The 17,449-nt window shown below is 32.8% G+C and overlaps 2 protein-coding genes across 3 annotated transcripts; both read right to left on the bottom strand.

The window, feature by feature from the left end:
- Positions 1-3,479: 3,479 nt before the first annotated feature.
- Positions 3,480-17,315, bottom strand: LOC107480070 (PHD finger protein ING1). Of its 2 annotated transcripts, XM_052258790.1 has the most exons (8): positions 17,194-17,315; positions 9,978-10,054; positions 9,738-9,817; positions 8,691-8,876; positions 8,071-8,134; positions 7,849-7,948; positions 3,940-4,096; positions 3,480-3,874 (listed from the first exon to the last, which is right to left on the bottom strand). In XM_052258790.1, the coding sequence occupies exons 2-8, from the start codon at positions 10,003-10,005 to the stop codon at positions 3,764-3,766; spliced, it is 726 nt and encodes a 241-aa protein (XP_052114750.1). In that variant the 5' UTR covers positions 10,006-10,054; positions 17,194-17,315; the 3' UTR covers positions 3,480-3,763. The 2 variants fall into 2 exon arrangements, with proteins under 2 accessions (XP_052114750.1, XP_052114749.1); XM_052258789.1 differs by lacking the exons at positions 9,738-9,817; positions 17,194-17,315 and having other exon boundaries at positions 8,691-8,878; positions 9,978-10,192.
- On the bottom strand, positions 11,626-17,316 carry LOC107480122 (PHD finger protein ING1). The gene is made up of 8 exons (XM_021138745.2): positions 17,194-17,316; positions 16,470-16,546; positions 16,238-16,309; positions 15,186-15,373; positions 14,556-14,619; positions 14,336-14,435; positions 12,082-12,238; positions 11,626-12,016 (listed from the first exon to the last, which is right to left on the bottom strand). Exons 2-8 carry the CDS (start codon positions 16,495-16,497, stop codon positions 11,906-11,908), a joined length of 720 nt encoding a protein of 239 aa, XP_020994404.1. The 5' UTR covers positions 16,498-16,546; positions 17,194-17,316; the 3' UTR covers positions 11,626-11,905.
- Positions 17,317-17,449: the final 133 nt, after the last annotated feature.

The following is a 17,449-nucleotide window of genomic DNA, read 5'->3' as shown; positions in this document are numbered from 1 at the left end:
CAAACAACAGCATTTAGCATAACAAACTTAAATCCACTATCCAGCTCAGATTATCTAACCACCTACTCAACTAACATGCATCTCTAACTATCCTAATGTAACAAAATTAAACTAGTTAATTGGTGCACGAAATTGAACTCGCACAACTTCATCGGCAAGTGCACCGGGTCGTCCAAGTAATATCTCAGGTGAGTGAGGGTCGATCCCATGATGATTGTTGGATTGAGCAAGCAATGGTTATCCTACAGATCTTAGTCAGGCGAATAGAAGGATAGTGGTTGTTGTTGTAGGTGCATAAAACAAAACAGCAAAGAAAAGCAATTAAAGATTGATAAAAAGATAATTTATAAAAACAGTTAAGGCGTCAGAGATGCTTATCTTTCCGGATTAATGCTTCTTACCAACCATTTTGACAATAAATGGTTCATTTTATGGCAAAGCTGTAAGTGATTAACGCCATGGGTCGTGGTCAATTAATCTTCCCTAATTCATATCAAACGCCATTGTCAGTGGTCATTCAATATGAACGAAGATGAAGCGCACGCAATTCACACTCCTGCTGATCCTACTTAAAGTGTCACAGACAAGGTCAGATCTTTCGGATCGGAGAATGATGCTCAAAATTATAGCTTTAGCGCCACAGAAACCTCATTACCCATAACTAATGAAATTTTATGTCACATATCCCAATTAGCCCAGATAAATTATTGGTTCAGGTGATGTATTTTCAAACTTTAGCTCAATACTATTCAGATCAGGACTCGCAAGAACTCATGTAGAATAAGGGATCGTACTGTCGTTCCACCCCAGATTCATATAGATGAAGAACGACAATACATCATAGAATAGAATCAAATATATATTAAAATAGAAAAGTAATATTATTAATCCATAGGAATAAGTAGAGCTCATATCCTTAACCAGGAGGTTTAATTGCTCATAATTTACAGAAAAACTTAGATTTGATAGTAAAGAATTGATAAGTTATTCCTAAACCTAAGTGATCTCCTCTTTAAATAGAAGATGATAACCCTAAAAGATGTTAATTTAAATTAAAAAGTACAAAGATAAACAGAACTAAGATAAAGAGTGCTAAAATCCACTTTGGGTCCATTTTGGTCTTGTGCTTCGTCCAAGCCTGGTGTTCAACTTGGAGAATGGGCATTGAATGCCAGTTAGGGAGGTTGAACGTGCTGTCTTCTGGTCTCTGGCTGGTGTTGAACGCCAGCGTTGGACGTTCAACGCTGGGCTTGGTCCTTCTGGGGCATTGAACTCCAGATGTGGATGTTCAACGCCAGTTATGGGTAGTGATCTGGAAGAGAAGTATATACTATTATATATTGCAGGAGCTCTGGAAGTTAGCTTTCCAACGCCATTGAGAACGTGTCAATTGGATCTTTGTAGCACAAGATATGCTCGTTGGAATACACGGAGGTCAGAATTTGACAGCATCTGCTATCCTTTCTTCATCATCTCTAAACAAGACTTCGCCAATTTAGGAAAATTCGCCCAAAAATCTCCTAAAATCATAGAAAAAACACAAAAACTCAAAGTAGCATCCAAATATGAATTTTTTCACTAAAACATGTTAAAACATATTAAAACCTGATAAAATCTACTTAAAACACTAAGAAAATGCAATGAAAAAACGTATAAGATATCCACTTATCACAACACCAAACTTAAACTGTTGCTTGTCCTCAAGCAGCCAAAAACAAGTTAGGACTAAAGAAGAGAAAAATACATAAGGTCTTCTTTTGAGCCTAGCCGTGACTCTAAGCATTTTGTTTTCAAGTATTACCATCGGATACATAAATGCCACAAGCACTTAACTGGGGGAACCCTTTAGATTCGAATTTAGCTTTGCTTAAATTCCCAGACAGTGGTGCTCAGAGTTCTTAAGCGTACTCTTTATTGCTTTGGATCACGACTTTAACTACTTAGTCTCAAGTTTTTTACTGGACACCTTCACACCACAAGCATATAGTTAGGGATAGCAACTCTTTTGAGCTTTTTATGCCAATTTTGACCTTCCTAACCATTGATGCTCAAAGCCTTGGACCCTTTTCTTTTTATTTTTATTTTTCTTTTTATTTTTTTCTTTTTGCTGTTTCTTTTGCTTCAAGAATCAATATTTTTTATTTTTCAGAGAATCAATAATACTTCTCTAAATTCACTGTTCTTTTAAGAGTCAATATGCTTAACTTCAATATCAATTATGCATAGTTAATTCATAAATTCAGAAAAAAAGATAGGGCCACCACATCTTTAAGTAATTGGAATAGCTTATGATAAACCTTGTGTAATTCACTGCTTTTTTTTTCAATAATTTTTTTCTTTTAAGCTTGATGAAGGATACATAGAATATCTTATAACCGAACAAGGAAAAGAAAATAACACTAGAGAGGACAAAAATATTGAATGTAATCATGCACTAGAAGAGAAAACAGATGATAAGATAAAGCACAATGAAAACAAAAATAACATAGACAAAAGGGAGAATGAAACGTGACCACCTTAGGGACGGCGGCTACTGCTCCCTCCAGGGAATCATCTGGAGCGTTTGAGCTCCTCAATGTCTCGCCCCTGTCTCAGTTGTTCCTCCCACATATTCCTCTATTCCTTCCTTATGCTTCTCTGATCCTCCCTTATCTGATGAAGGATGGCAGATTGATCTTGGTGCTCTATCATCAACTGATCCACAAATGAAGTCAGCTCCCTTAGAGATGTAATCAATTGGTCCCAATAGTCACGGGGAGGAAAGTATATTTCCTGAGGCATCTTCGGAATCTCTGGTAGAGGCAACTGAAGAGGCTCTTGCTGTGGTCCGTATGCAGACTCCGTGACATGCTCCATCCTCCTTTTTGTGATGTCCATCTCAAGACTAAATATTATATTTGGTGAAAATAAATTTATTTTGTAGGTTGAGTTGAAAAATTTAGAATACAAAAGCGTCGAAATGTTTAAAGTTTAAACCTACAAATAAAATTTGAGTAAAGTTTAAACACTATTCTATCCACTATTATTCTAAAATCAACTGAAAATTTTTTTCTCAAATATATTAAAAAAACAAAAATTAACAAACTTTATTGATCTAATTCAAATTATTAAAATTTTTTATTTATATTTAGAATTGTTTTTTCTAATATAAATTAACTAGTATTTAATTAAGAATAATTTTGTATCTTTTAAATAATAATAATAATACCGGCATGAATATAATTGTCGGTGTTACGTAGCAGAAAACCTGATAATAACACCTACCTGCTTCATTAGACCATGGGAGAATTTGAAAACTTATGCTTAAAACCCCATATTTACAAATTAGGCTCGAAATTGTTGACAATTTCAAGAAACACCTTAGTCCTTTAAACACCACAAAATAACTTTCACCATCTAGGAACTCTCCCACATTGTATCATCTAGTTCAAAAGTAGTTATGGTATTTTACATAAATATAAAGAATAAATGAAGGATGGTTTCTTGGTCAACTAAATAGGAGAATTAACTATAATTCAAGTAAACTTTGTAATAATTTTAGTTTACATTCTGCACAAAATCTATACAAAAATATCCTCTCCTTATGAAAGCTTGACCTAACAACGAAATAATAGCTCCATTTGCAAGATCAATAACGTAAGATGCAAAGACGGCCAGTGATGCAAAGTTTCAAGGCCCTGAAAACATTAAAGTTGCATCTTCTAAACATATTAACAATATACAGTCACCCATTTTACTATTAATCTTGTTCTTCTGTCAAACCTCATTTGCCTCTGCGACGATTTTTTGTTGCTGCGCAATTTGAACAATACCATTTTCCTTTTGGTTGTTCTTTCAGACCAACACAACCAAAATGAAACCACTCTATCTTGCACTGCAAAACCAGATATTGTCAAAATATGTTAGGGATAAAAGAAAGAAAGTAAAGTAAATACTTACGTCAGGGTTATCACAGGCAACCATCTCGCCATAGCTAACTTGGTTACAAAAGCAGTATGTGGGTTCATTTGGATCAACTGGTAAATCCAATTCCATGCCAGTTTGGTTCACAGGTGTAGGTTGTGCTTCTGTTGCCACTGCAACAGATGTTTGGTGTCTGCAATAGCAGTTGTGAATCAAGTTATTTCTATTAGATTTCATTTTGTTTCCATTATCATACCATAAATGCTGTATAAATGCATGCATCATGCGGCATACACAAACAGCGGAAACAATAGATATGTGACATGTCACATTATAAGCCTTTCTACGTGTCCGTCTTAACAACTACAATGTGGAATTCAAAATTTAAATTCAAGAAACAAATATTCAGTCGCAAACTAAAATCTGCTAAGTTATCCAGGTCATTTATGTACACAATTCTAAACCATGGTTGTCAAAGTCAAGAGTTAATATTTTAACACTCTTCATAATGTTACCATGCAGAAATGAGTTAACGTTAAACTCGTATGAGTTTTTATGTAAATTGAAAGAAAATCATTAACTAATCGATTCCACAAGTTTATAAGTTTATATTCATTTACTTATGATTATGCAACATTTGTTTAACTTATTCAGCTAATCTGATACAAATAAATTTAGTTATATTTTTATTTTCCAAAAAAAAAAATGCATATAGAAATAATTAGCATAGAACTCACTCTTTGTCAAACTCATGACCTTACATAAATTCTAATAAGATTGCAAAACTCATGATTCTACAACCAAGTTTATAAGTTCACATTCAAGCTTTTGCCCTTAAGAAGTACACCTTTTTGCCACTTTTGTTGGATATTTGCCTACATTTTCTAAAAGAATTGGTATTAATAAGGAGAGAAGGATAACATAAAAGGTATTGAGGACAAGAGATCCAATACAAAAGATTTGGTTTTTAGGGGGGACAATTGCAAAACTTTTAAATCTCTCAATATTGGGGAAAAAATGATTGTTGTGGGATACGTTTCTAAAGAGACCATGTGCCTTACACCAAGTAGAAGAAGGATGTCTATCCTACAATACAATGCTTGCCTATCTGAATTTTTCTCATTATAGGTACAAGAGTTACCCTCTAGCCAAATAATATTATTTAGTCTCTTGAGTTAAATTATAAAGAAGATTTTAAGATTTTCTCATTATGAGATTTTAAGGTCAAAGAAGATGCCTGATGAGTGGAGAAAGAGCACCTTGGTACCTATCTACAAGAATAAGGGGGATATACAAAGTTGCGAAAACTATAGAGGGATTAAGCTTATGAGTCATACTATGAAGTTATGGGAAAGGGTGATAGAACGGAGGTTGAGAAAAGAGACACAAGTAACAGAGAATCAATTTGGATTTATGTCAGGAAGATCTACCACTGAAGCGATATACCTATTAAGAAGGATGATGGAAAGGTATCGTAGTAGTAAAAGGGACCTACATATGGTGTTTATTGATTTGGAAAAAGCGTATGATAGGGTACAATGTGAGGTCTCATGGAAGGTTTTAGAAAAGAGAAGAGTAAGGATCGCATATATTCGGGCAATTAAAGACATGTATGATGGGGCCACAACTAGTGTGAAGACTCAAGGTAGTATGACGGAAGAATTCCCTATTAGTATAGAATTACACCAGGGATCATCCTTAAACCCATACATTTTCACATTAGTCCTGGAAGTACTCACAGAGCACATCCAAGAGCCTGTGCCATGGTGCATGCTTTTTGCCGATGATATCGTCCTTATTGGAGAGTCAAGGGAAGACCTAAATAAGAAGTTGGAGTTATGGAGAAAAGCTTTAGAAGTGTATGGTCTGCGCATAAGCCGTAGCAAGACGGAATATATGGAATATAAGTTCAGTCTGAGAAGGGAAAACCCCAATATAGAGGTGAAGATTGGAGAAAACATCCTAGAAAAAGTTAAAAGTTTTAAGTATCTTGGGTGCATCATACAGGATAATAGAGAGATTGAACAGGATGTAAATCATAGGATCCAAGCAGGTTGGTCAAAATGGCGGAGTGCATCTGGTTTTATATGCGACAAAAAAGTGCCTTTAAAACTTAAAGGTAAATTCTATCGCACCGCTATAAGACCGGCTATGCTGTATGGTACGGAGTGTTGGGCGGCTAAAGGGGAGCACGAACATAAGCTGAGTGTGGCAGAGATGAAGATGTTGAGATGGATGAGTGGCCATACGCGATTGGATAAAATAAGGAATGAAGATATAAGGGAGAGTTGGAGTAGCACCCATTGTGGAAAAGATGGTTGAATCGCGTCTCAGGTGGTTTGGACATGTGAGAAGAAGACCGATAGAACATCCAGTCAAGAGGGTGGATGAGATGGAAGATGGACAAAGGGCGAAAGGCAGAAGAAGACCTAAGAAGACCATCCATGAGGTGGTCAAACGAGATCTACATGTAAACGGTCTCTCTGTAGACATGATACATGACAGAGTACAATGGCGTCGTTTGATTCATGTAGCCGACCCACATAGTGGGACAAGGCTTTGTTGCTGTTTTTTAGTTATATTATAAAGATGTTTGTTTCACTTATTTTGTGATCAAGTTAAAATAAGCCAATATTAAACTAATATGAAGCTAGGGGAACTTGGGGCAATTATAGTGGGTCTAAGTGTGACTAAGGGTCCGTTTGGAAAACTCTATAAGTAGCTTTTTTTAACTTTTGACTTATGAAAAGTGGTAATATTAATGTCTGGTGCAATTTTCAAAACCAAATTGCAACTTTTTAAGAAGCTATTTTGGAACTTATAGAGAAGTTAAAAAAAATGACTTCTCTCGTAATACTTCCACTTTTCATTACATTTCTATAAAATAAGCACTTTTAGAGTTAAAAATCCAAATACAAAATAACTTATTTATAAGTTACTTTTAACAGAGTCATTTAATGTTCAAATTATTTTATCAAAAGGAGCTTAATTAAGTTGGTTACCCAAACTGGGCCTAACAGCACCTCCAATGGGTGATCTTCATTCCACTTTTTCCTGATAGGAGGTTTACCTTACATTTTAGGCCAGGATTAGGGATAAGGTTCGGTATTCGGAAGCAATGAGCACTCTATACTTTCTCAAAAACATCTCTTTCACATTGATTTCAATCCAGATTTCCACTATTTCTATTTATAGTTTCTGTTATATAATTATAAACACTATTATGTTATTTAATTATGTAAATTACTAAGATCTCTTTTCCAAATGTTATATAAAATATATAAACTTCCAAATTTAATCATGGATAATGATAACACTTTAGTCACTAAAGTAATTATCTTGGCAATAAATATTTGGCTTTCTATATTTAGGTAAAATAAGATTATCTAATTCCTGGTTTTCAAACCAAGGCAAGTGTTGCTTGACAACACAATTTCGTATCATCAAAAGGATTTGGATAATTTGGCATTTCTATGTATAGTTTGTAGTACTTACAGGAGTGTAGGATATCGGATATCAAGATAACAGAGCGTTACAAAGAAAAATGTAAGAATGTCAAACAACAGAATGGCAGATTGTATTGTAAAGACATAGCATCTACAATATCTTCAAGCTCTAATCATTACAATAAGATCACATAACTTCAACCTCCATTGTAAAAAAAAGAAGCATTAACTGAAGAAGAAAACTAGGAATGCATGTTTGTGAGACTAATAAATGCTACCAAAACAAGAAATATATTTCCCAAACTTCTTAACTTCTATTTCATTCAACATTTTACTAAATAATTATGGTCTGTTTGAAAATATGCCCATCATTTGAATCCATAACGGAAAACCATGGAAGAAGGTATCTTATTAAGTGAAGATAATTGAAAATCAAAGGAACACATCATGTGATAAGTGAGCAAAAATTGAATCATAAATAGTCCTAGAAGATTCATACTTTTTACGCCCTCCTCTGCCACCTTCATTACCCCTTCCAGATTTTGTATTACCATCAGGAGCTGAAGCAGGAACTCCACTTATTGCAGCATTTTCTCTTTCTGATATAAATAAAAAAAAAACAAATGCTTAATTAATAAAAATACTTAGATTCATTTGTTATCAATTACGATATAGCACATTAACAACTTGTATAGATCATGAGATGAATAAAAGAAAGTACCACGCCGAAGCTCCTCATCAAACTTCTTGAGATACTGATCAAGTTGTTGTATGTATGTATCTACCTGCAAAAAATCACAAATTTATTATTACAAAATCCACACCAACAAGCCAACAAGTTTTTGTACATACGTTATAAATGCTGACTCCTCTATATTTTGTAACAAAACCAAAATTTGTTTTCCCAAATCATATATATATTTTCTTAATCCAAATTTAAAAATTCAAGACAAAAAGTGAAAAAAGCAAATGAAAATAACATACAATCATATCTGAACAATTATTGTACTGGCAGTACGTGCCTCTCTTAAAAAGAGCAGCCAAACTCACAAGGGCATAACCTTGGCATTGTGATGAGATCAATCTTTCAGTACATAAGTACAATGAAGTCATTGTGAAATAATTGACTACTGAGAACAAAATAAGTGAGAAAAAAAAAATTAAAAAACTGGCAAGGAAAACATGGTACGATCAAACAAATACGAATACAATCCATCATTTAGCTATATCGAACAAGTATTACCACAAAACTGCAATACTTATTCAAGCAATTATATCTAAAGCCAGGAATGAATCAAAGGTCTTGAAAAAAAATTCCATGTAGCAAGATAAGTGTACTACCAAATCATATGCCTGGACAGCCAGGGCAACCTTTTCATCAGCAATCCTAATGCTATGCTTTTGCTCATCAAGTGCTTCATCGGAAAATCGAACAACCGAAGTATCAGGTGTGATGTTTCCAGACCTAACTCCTCGCCTAATATCTTCAATTTCTTGTTCACAGCGGCGTTCATTTTGCCTTTGAATCTCTACTCACAAAGATCACAGTCGTTATGTGGAGGAAAACTAACACGACTCAAAGGGAATTACTTTTTCCAGGAGAACATTTTGGACAGAGAGTAAGATTACAATAATAAAGGGCATACATGCCATTAATTTGATATCTAAAAACTAATTATAGGTATTAGCAATTAGCAAAGTAAGCAACATAAATTATACAAACTAAGACAATGTAATAAGCCTTTAGAATCAAATTAACCAAAAACATGGATTTCAAAATATCTGAGCTAAACTACAGGCTGAATTCCCATTACAAACTAAATAGTAAATATGGTGTACCTAGGTAATTTCCCATCGTACATTAAAACAATCCAGCCTAACAAATGTATTTTAGATAAGAAAGGTGCTAAATTCATTTTCTTAACAAAGTATCAAGCATTATGACATTAAGACAGGTTTCTAAACACCCACGACACTGGATTTGTGTATTATATAGCACATAACTAATAACTAATTCTGGTAGCTTCTAACCCATTATTTTTATTTTTTATAGTACTGAGCGCCTATAAAGGGAGCATTGGAGCAACGATTAAGTTATCTCCGTGTGACCTCAACGTCACAACTCAAGCCGCCGAAACAGCCAATGATGTAATTATCCGATTAGGCTGGGTACAATACACCTTTGTTTAAAAGAATAATACAATTCCAGGAGAAGCTCAATAGCATTACTACAAGTTTGGGACACAACAAATGCGCCTGGAGGGTGAAATGGCAACTCGCCTCACGATTAAGTCATGTCAATGAACCACCAAATATAATTTCTTAGATTTTACCAGAACAAACTAGATAATTGCCTTTCTGAACAAGAATATAGCAAAGAATAAAAACGGACAAATACCGTGAACTCTTATCTAGGTCACGCAACAAGGCATACTTCTTCTGAAGAATAACGGGTAGAGACTCCAAATCCGCAGGTAGACAAGGATGGGGAAAAAAAACAAAGAGATTGTTATAATTGTAAATTGAAAAGAAAAATTAAAGGTACAAATATTCTAGAACCCTAAAAAATTAATTAAAAAAATTAGTGAGTAATGAAAAGGATATGGAGAAAGGAAGGGAGTGAATTACTGGCTTGAAATTCTTCAAGGAACGACATTAGGTCTGTGCTCCATCCGGACACCGATGTCTCCGCTGCTTTGTCCGGCCTGTGTTATGCGGTTGAGACCATTAGACGGAGAGAGATAGCATTCAACCGGAAAAGAAGAGCCGATCGTGACAGAGGAAAGCGAGCGCGGACGACGCTAGATGTTTTTACCTCCACTATCTAAATGGTACCAAAATAATTAGTGTTTTTATGCTTTTTTTTTTCTTTTCCTTTTTCTAAGAGAAAGAAATAAATAAAAGAAAGTAGTAGGAATAGGAATAGGAATAGGAAAAAACACATATTTTTTATGTTATTGTTTATAAAGTTCTGTGTTTTCTTCAAACATTTTCATGTTTATTGTCAACGAAGATAAACAAAAAAATAAAACCGAAAGTGCAGAATTCTATATAAAAATAATAGAAACACAAAAATTTATGAAAGTTGGTATAGAAATTTCTGAAATTAAATACAAAATAATTATATAAACAAAATTAAGGATGAGAAACATACAATGAATCAAGAGTTTGCACAATTTTATAAAAAAATATATATAAATATAAAATTTTATGAAGTTAGATGGATACAAATTTATATAAAGTTAAACACAAAATAATTATATAGACAAAAAAAAATAAAAAAGAATGTACACTTCGTATCTAGGAAGAATTGATAAGGCTAGTAAAAAGTAGTGAATCTACCAATAAAATCATGACCAATAATAAGGCAATCAAAAATGCATTTTGGTAATTTTTGGTGTATCTTTTATTTTGAATTAAAAAAAAAAACTTTGCCTATAATTGCAAGTTCAAATATGTATGGTATAATACGTTTTTTAAATTTAACCACTAGATATTTTAATCATAAAAATAAAATATGTACATACCCCGGTGAAAATCTAACTTTTTAGATGTATCCCAATTGATATAGTGTACTCTTAATATATAATTTCTATGCTGATAAAAATACGAATACATATAATTAAACAAATGAAGATTTAAATTCGAAATCTACTCCGTTGCATACAAGAATCTAGTATCATTAATGTGAAATGTAAAATGACAATATTATATTTAGTGAAAATAAATTTATTTTGCAGGTTGAGTTGAAAAATTTAGAGTACAAAAGGGCTTAAATTGAAATGTTTAAAACGAAGTTTAAACCCTATCATATCCGCTATTATTCTAAAATCAATTGAAAATTTTTTTTCTCAATTATATTATAAAAAACAAAATTAACAAACTTTATTGATCTAATTCAAATTATTAAAATTTTTTATTTATATTTAGAATTGTTTTTTCTAATATAAATTAACTAGTATTTAATTAAGAATAATTTTGTATCTTTTAAATAATAACAATAATACCGGCATGAATATAATTGTTGGTGTTACGTAACAGAAAACCTGATAATAACATCTACCTGCTTCATTATACCATGGGAGAATTTGAAAACTTATGCTAAAATACCCATATTTACAAATCAGGCTTGAAATTGTTGACAATTTCTCGAAACACCTCGGTCCTTTAAACACCGCAAAATAACTTTCACCATCTAGGAACTCTCCCACATTGTATCATCTAGTTCAAAAGTAGTTATGGTATTTTACATAAATATAGAGTAAATGAAGGATGGTTTCTTGGTCAACTAAATAGGTGAATTAACTATAATTCAAGTAAACTTTGTAATAATTTTAGTTTACATTCTGCACAAAATCTATACAAAAATATCCTCTCTTTATGAAAGCTTGACCTAACGAAATAATAGGTTCATTTGCAAGATCAATAACGTAAGATGCAAAGACAGCCAGTGATGCAAAGTTTCAAGGCCCTGAAACATTAAAGTTGCGTCTTCTAAACATATTAACAATATACAGTCACCCATTTTACTATTAATCTTGTTCTTCTGTCAAACCTCATTTGCCTCTGCGACGATTTTTTGTTGCTGCGCAATTTGAACAATACCATTTTCCTTTTGGTTGTTCTTTCAGACCAACACAACCAAAATGAAACCACTCTATCTTGCACTGCAAACCCAAATATTGTCAAAATATGTTAGGGATAAAAGAAAGAAAGTAAAGTAAATACTTACGTCAGGGTTATCACAGGCAACCATCTCGCCATAGCTAACTTGGTTACAAAAGCAGTATGTGGGTTCATTTGGATCAACTGGCAAATCCAATTCCATGCCAGTTTGGTTCACAGGTGTAGGTTGTGCTTCTGTTGCCACTGCAACAGATGTTTGGCGTCTGCAATAGCAGTTGTGAATCAAGTTATTTCTATTAGATTTCATTTTGTTTCCATTATCATACCATAAATGCTGTATAAATACATGCATCATGCGGCATACACAAACAACGGAAACAATAGATATGTGACATGTCACATTATAAGCCTTTTTACGTGTCCGTCTTAACAACTACAATGTCAAATTCAAAATTTTAATTCAAGAAACAAATATTCAGTCGCAAACTAAAATCTGCTAAGTTATCCAGTTCCATTATGTACACAATTCTAAACCATAGTTGCCAAAGTCAAGAGTTAATATTTTAACTCTCTTCATAATATTACCATGCAAAAATGAATTATCGTTAAAACTCGTATGAGTTTTTATGTAAATTGAAACAAAATCGCTAACTAATTGATTCCACAAGTTTATAAGTTTATATTCATTTACTTATGATTATGAAATATTTGTTTAACTTATTAAGCTAATTTGATACAAATAAATTTAGTTATATTTTTATTTTCCAAAAAAAAAATGCATATAGACTTGATTAGCATAGAACTCACTCTTTGTAAAACTCATGACCTTACATAAATTCTAATAAAATTGCAAAACTCATGATTCTACAACCAAGTTTTATTAGTTCACATTCAAACTTTTGCCCTTAAGATGTACAACTTTTTGCCACTTTTGTTGGATATTTGTCTACATTTTCTAAAAGAATTGGTATTAATAAGGAGAGAAGGATTTTTCTAAAAGAATTGGTATTAATAAGGAGAGAAGGATAATATAAAAGGTATTGAGGACAAGAGATCCAATACAAAAGATTTGGTTTTTAGGGGAGACAATTGCAAAACTTTCAAATCTCTCAATATTGGGAAAAAAATTATTGTTGTGGGATACGTTTCTAAAGAGACCATGTGCCTTACACCAAGTAGAAGAAGGATGTCTATCCTACAATACAATGCTTGCCTATCTGAATTTTTGTCATTATAGGTACAAGAGCTACTCTCTAGCCAAATACTATTATTTAGTCTCTTGAGTTATATTTTAAAGATGTTTATTTCACTTATTTTGTGATCAAGTTCAAATAGGCCAATATTAAACTAATTTGAAGCTAGGGGAACTTGGGCAATTATAGTGAAGGGAGGTTAACCTTACATTTTAGGCCAGGATTAAGGTTAAGGTTCGGTATTCGGAAGCAATGAGCACTCTATACTTGCTCAAAAACATCTCTTTCACATTGGGCTGGTTCCCTTTCGGCACCCGCATTTGATTTCTATTTTGGGGCAAGGCAAGCCGCGGGAAAGTATTTAATTTTGTCAATTACTAAGATATCTTTTCCAAATGTTATATAAAATATATAAATTTCCAAATTTAATCATGGATAATGACAACACTTTAGTCACTAAAGTAATTATCTTGGCAATAAATATTTGGCTTTCTAAATTTAGGTAAAATAAGATTATCTAATTCCTGGTTTTCAAACCAAGGCAAGTGTTGCTTGACAACACAATTTCGTCTCATCAAAAGGATTTGGATTATTTGGCATTTCTGTGTATAGTTTGTAGTACTTACAGGAATGTAGGATATCAAATATCAAGACAACAGAGAGTTACAAAGAAATATGTAAGAATGTCAAACAACAGAATGGCAGATTGTATTGTAAAGGCATAGTATCTACAATATCTTCAAGCTCTAATCATTACAATGAGTTCACATAACTTCAACCTCCATTGTAAACAAAAGAAGCATTAACTGAAGAAAACTAGGAATGCATGTTTGCAAGACTAATGTTTTTCCTTTTGCAATCTATTGCCAGTTGTCTATTCACTCAAGGCCAAGGGCATCACATACTAAGATGTCTTTGTTTGAACACTTTTTCTCCTAAATGCTACCAAAACAAGAAATATATTTCCCAAACGTCTTAACTTCTATTTCATTCAACATTTTACTAAATAATTATGGTCCGTTTGAAGATATGCCCATCATTTGAATCCATAACGGAAAACCATGGAAGAAGGTATCTTATTAAGTGAAGATAATTGAAAATCATAGAAACACATCATGTAATAAGTGAGCAAAAATTGAATCATAAATAGTCCTAGAAGATTCATACTTTTTACGCCCTCCTCTGCCACCTTCATTACCCCTTCCAGATTTTGTATTGCCATCAGGAGCTGAAGCAGGAACTCCACTTATTGTAGCATTTTCTCTTTCTGATATAAATAAAAAAAACAAATGCTTAATTAAAAAAAATAATTAGATTCATTTGTTATCAATTACGATATAACACATTAACAACTTATATAGATCATGAGATGAATACAAGAAAGTACCGCGCCTAAGCTCCTCATCAAACTTCTTCAGATACTGATCAAGTTGTTGTATGTGTGTATCTACCTGCAAAAAATCACAAAAATATTATTACAAAATCCACACCAACAAGCCAACAAGTTTTTGTACTTACGTTATAAATGCTGACTCCTCTATATTTTGTTCCAAAACAAAAATTTGTTTTCCCAAATCATATTTACATATATATATTCTTAATCCAAATTTAAAAATGCAAGACAAAAAATGAAAAATGCAAATGAAAATAACATACAATCATATCAGAACAATTATTGTACTGCCAGTACGTGCCTCTCTTAAAAAGAGCAGCCAAACTCACAAGGGCATAACCTTCGCATTGTGATAAGATCAATCTTTCAGTACATGAGTACAAAGAAGTCATTGTGAAATAATTCACTACTGAGAACAAAATCATTGAGAAAAAAAAATAAAATTAAAAAACTAGCAAGAAAAACATGGTACGGTCAAACAAATACAAATACAATCCATCATTTAGCTATATCGAACAAGTATTACCACAAAACTGCAATACTTATTCATGCAATTATATCTAAAGCCAGGAATGAATCAAAGGTCTTTCAAAAAAATTCCATGTAGCAAGATAAGTGTACTACCAAATCATATGCCTGGACAGCCAGGGCAACCTTTTCATCAGCAATCCTAATGCTATGCTTTTGCTCATCAAGTGCTTCATCGGAAAATCGAATAACCGAAGTATCAGGTGTGATGTTTCCAGACCTAACTCCTCGCCTAATATCTTCAATTTCTTGTTCACAGCGGTGTTCATTTTGCCTTTGGATCTCTGCTCACAGAGATCGCAGTCGTTATGTGGAGGAAAACTAACACGACACAAAGGGAATTACTTTTTCCAGGAGAACATTTTGGACAGAGAGTAAGATTTCAATAATAAAGGGCATACATGCCATTAATTTGATATCTAAAAACTAATTATAAGTATTAGCAATTAGCAAAGTAAGCAACATAAAATATACAAACTAAGACAATGTAATAAGCCTTTAGAATCAAATTAACCAAAAACATGGATTTCAAAATATCTGAGCTAAACTACAGGCTAAATTCCCATCACAAACTAAATAGTAAATGGTGTACCTAGGTAATTTCCCATCGCACATTAAAACAATCCAGCCTAACAAATGTATTTTAGATAAGAAAGGTGCTAAATTCATTTTCTTAACAAAGTATCAAGCATTATGACATTAAGACAAGTTTCTAACCACCCACGACACTGGATTTGTGTATTATATAACACATAACTAATAACTAATTCTGGTTGCTTCTAACCCATTATTGTTATTTTTTATAGTAGTGAGCGCCTATAAGGGGAGATTGGAGCAACGATGAAGTTATCTCCATGTGACCTCAATGTCACAATTCAAGCCGCCGAAACAGCCAATGATGTAATTATCCAATTAGGTTGGGTATGACACCTTTATTTAAAAGAATAATATAATTCCAGGATAAGTTCAACAGCATTACTACAACTTTGGGACACAACAAATGCGCCTTGAGTGTGAAATGGCAACTTGCCTCACGATTAAATCATGTCAATGAACCACCAAATACAATTTCTAAGATTGTACCAGAACAAACTAGATAATTGCCTTTCTTAACAAGAATATAGCAAGGAATAAAAACGGACAAATACCCTGTAAACTCTTATCTAGGTCACGCAACAAGGCATACTTCTTCTGAAGAATAACGGGTAGAGACTCCAAATCTGCAAGTAGACAAGGATGGGAAAAAAAAACAAAGAGATTGTTATAATTGTGAATTGAAAAGAAAAATTGAAGGTACGAATATTCTAGAACCCTAAAAAATTAATTAAAAAAATTAGTCAGTAATAAAAAGGATATGGAGAAAGGAAGGGAGTGAATTACTGGCTTGAAATTCTTCAAGGAACGACATTAGGGCTATGCTCCGTCCGGACTCCGATGTCTCCGCTGCTTTGTCTGGCCTGTGTTATGCGGCTGAGACGATTAGACAGAGAGAGATAGCATTCAACCGGAAAAGAAGAGCCGACCGTGACAGAGGAAAGCGAGCACGGACGATGCTAGAGGCAGGTTTATTACTGTAGAAATAGAAGAGTAGGAATAGGAATAGGAAAAAACACATTTTTTTTATGTTACTGTTTATAAAGTTGTGTTTTCTTCAAACATTTTCATGTTTATTGTCAAAGAAGATAAACAAAAAAATAAAACCGAAAGTGTAGAATTCTATATAAAAAAATAATAAAAACACAAAAATTTATGAACTTTGGTATAGAAATTTGTAAAATTAAATACAAAATAATTATATAAACAAAATTAAGGATGAGAAAGATACAATGAATCAATAGTTTGCACAATTTTATAAAAAAATATATATATAAATATAAAATTTTATGAAGTTTGATGGACACAAATTTATATAAAGTTAAACACACAATAATTATAGACAAAAAAAATAAAAAAGAATGTACAGTTCGTATCTAGGAAGAATTGATGAGGCTAGTTAAAAGTAGTGAATCTACCAATAAAATCATGACCAATAATAAGGCAATCAAAAATGCATTTTGGTAATTTTTGGTGTGTCTTTTATTTTGAATTAAAAAAAAAACTTTACCTATAATTTTTGGTTAAGATTTTCCTACCAATCTGATTCAGTCAACAAACACCAAACTAATAAGATGTAAATCTGATTTCATTCCAAAATGGCTTCTTCTAAACTAACATCAAGTACCAAATCCTGCAACAAATAATAGCCTTAGGTTACACTGCAAAAACATAGAGTATCGAAGAGTAGTATAGGAGCAAAAAGACAAGACAATGAAGGAAAAGACAGTGATCAAACTCAAAAAACATCAAAACACAGATTTGAG

Source organism: Arachis duranensis, chromosome 3 (assembly GCF_000817695.3).
Source record: "Arachis duranensis cultivar V14167 chromosome 3, aradu.V14167.gnm2.J7QH, whole genome shotgun sequence".
In the NCBI taxonomy this organism is placed as follows: domain Eukaryota; kingdom Viridiplantae; phylum Streptophyta; class Magnoliopsida; order Fabales; family Fabaceae; genus Arachis; species Arachis duranensis.
This window is presented reverse-complemented; position numbering and strand designations above follow the sequence as displayed.

What these genes read in the sequence shown, in the direction of transcription:
- LOC107480070 (XM_052258790.1), bottom strand. Translation starts at nt 10,005, where the DNA reads ATGTCGTTCCTTGAAGAATTTCAAGCCA. An exon ending in CCTTGAAGAATTTCAAGCCA is followed by an intron (nt 9,818 to 9,977) that starts GTAATTCACTCC and finishes GTCTACCTGCGG; the next exon opens with ATTTGGAGTCTCTACCCGTT. An exon ending in CTGTCCAGGCATATGATTTG is followed by an intron (nt 8,135 to 8,690) that starts GTAGTACACTTA and finishes GATTTTTTGCAG; the next exon opens with GTAGATACATACATACAACA.
- LOC107480122 (XM_021138745.2), bottom strand. Translation starts at nt 16,497, where the DNA reads ATGTCGTTCCTTGAAGAATTTCAAGCCA. An exon ending in CTGTCCAGGCATATGATTTG is followed by an intron (nt 14,620 to 15,185) that starts GTAGTACACTTA and finishes GATTTTTTGCAG; the next exon opens with GTAGATACACACATACAACA. An exon ending in GGCAGAGGAGGGCGTAAAAA is followed by an intron (nt 12,239 to 14,335) that starts GTATGAATCTTC and finishes CTGCTATTGCAG; the next exon opens with ACGCCAAACATCTGTTGCAG.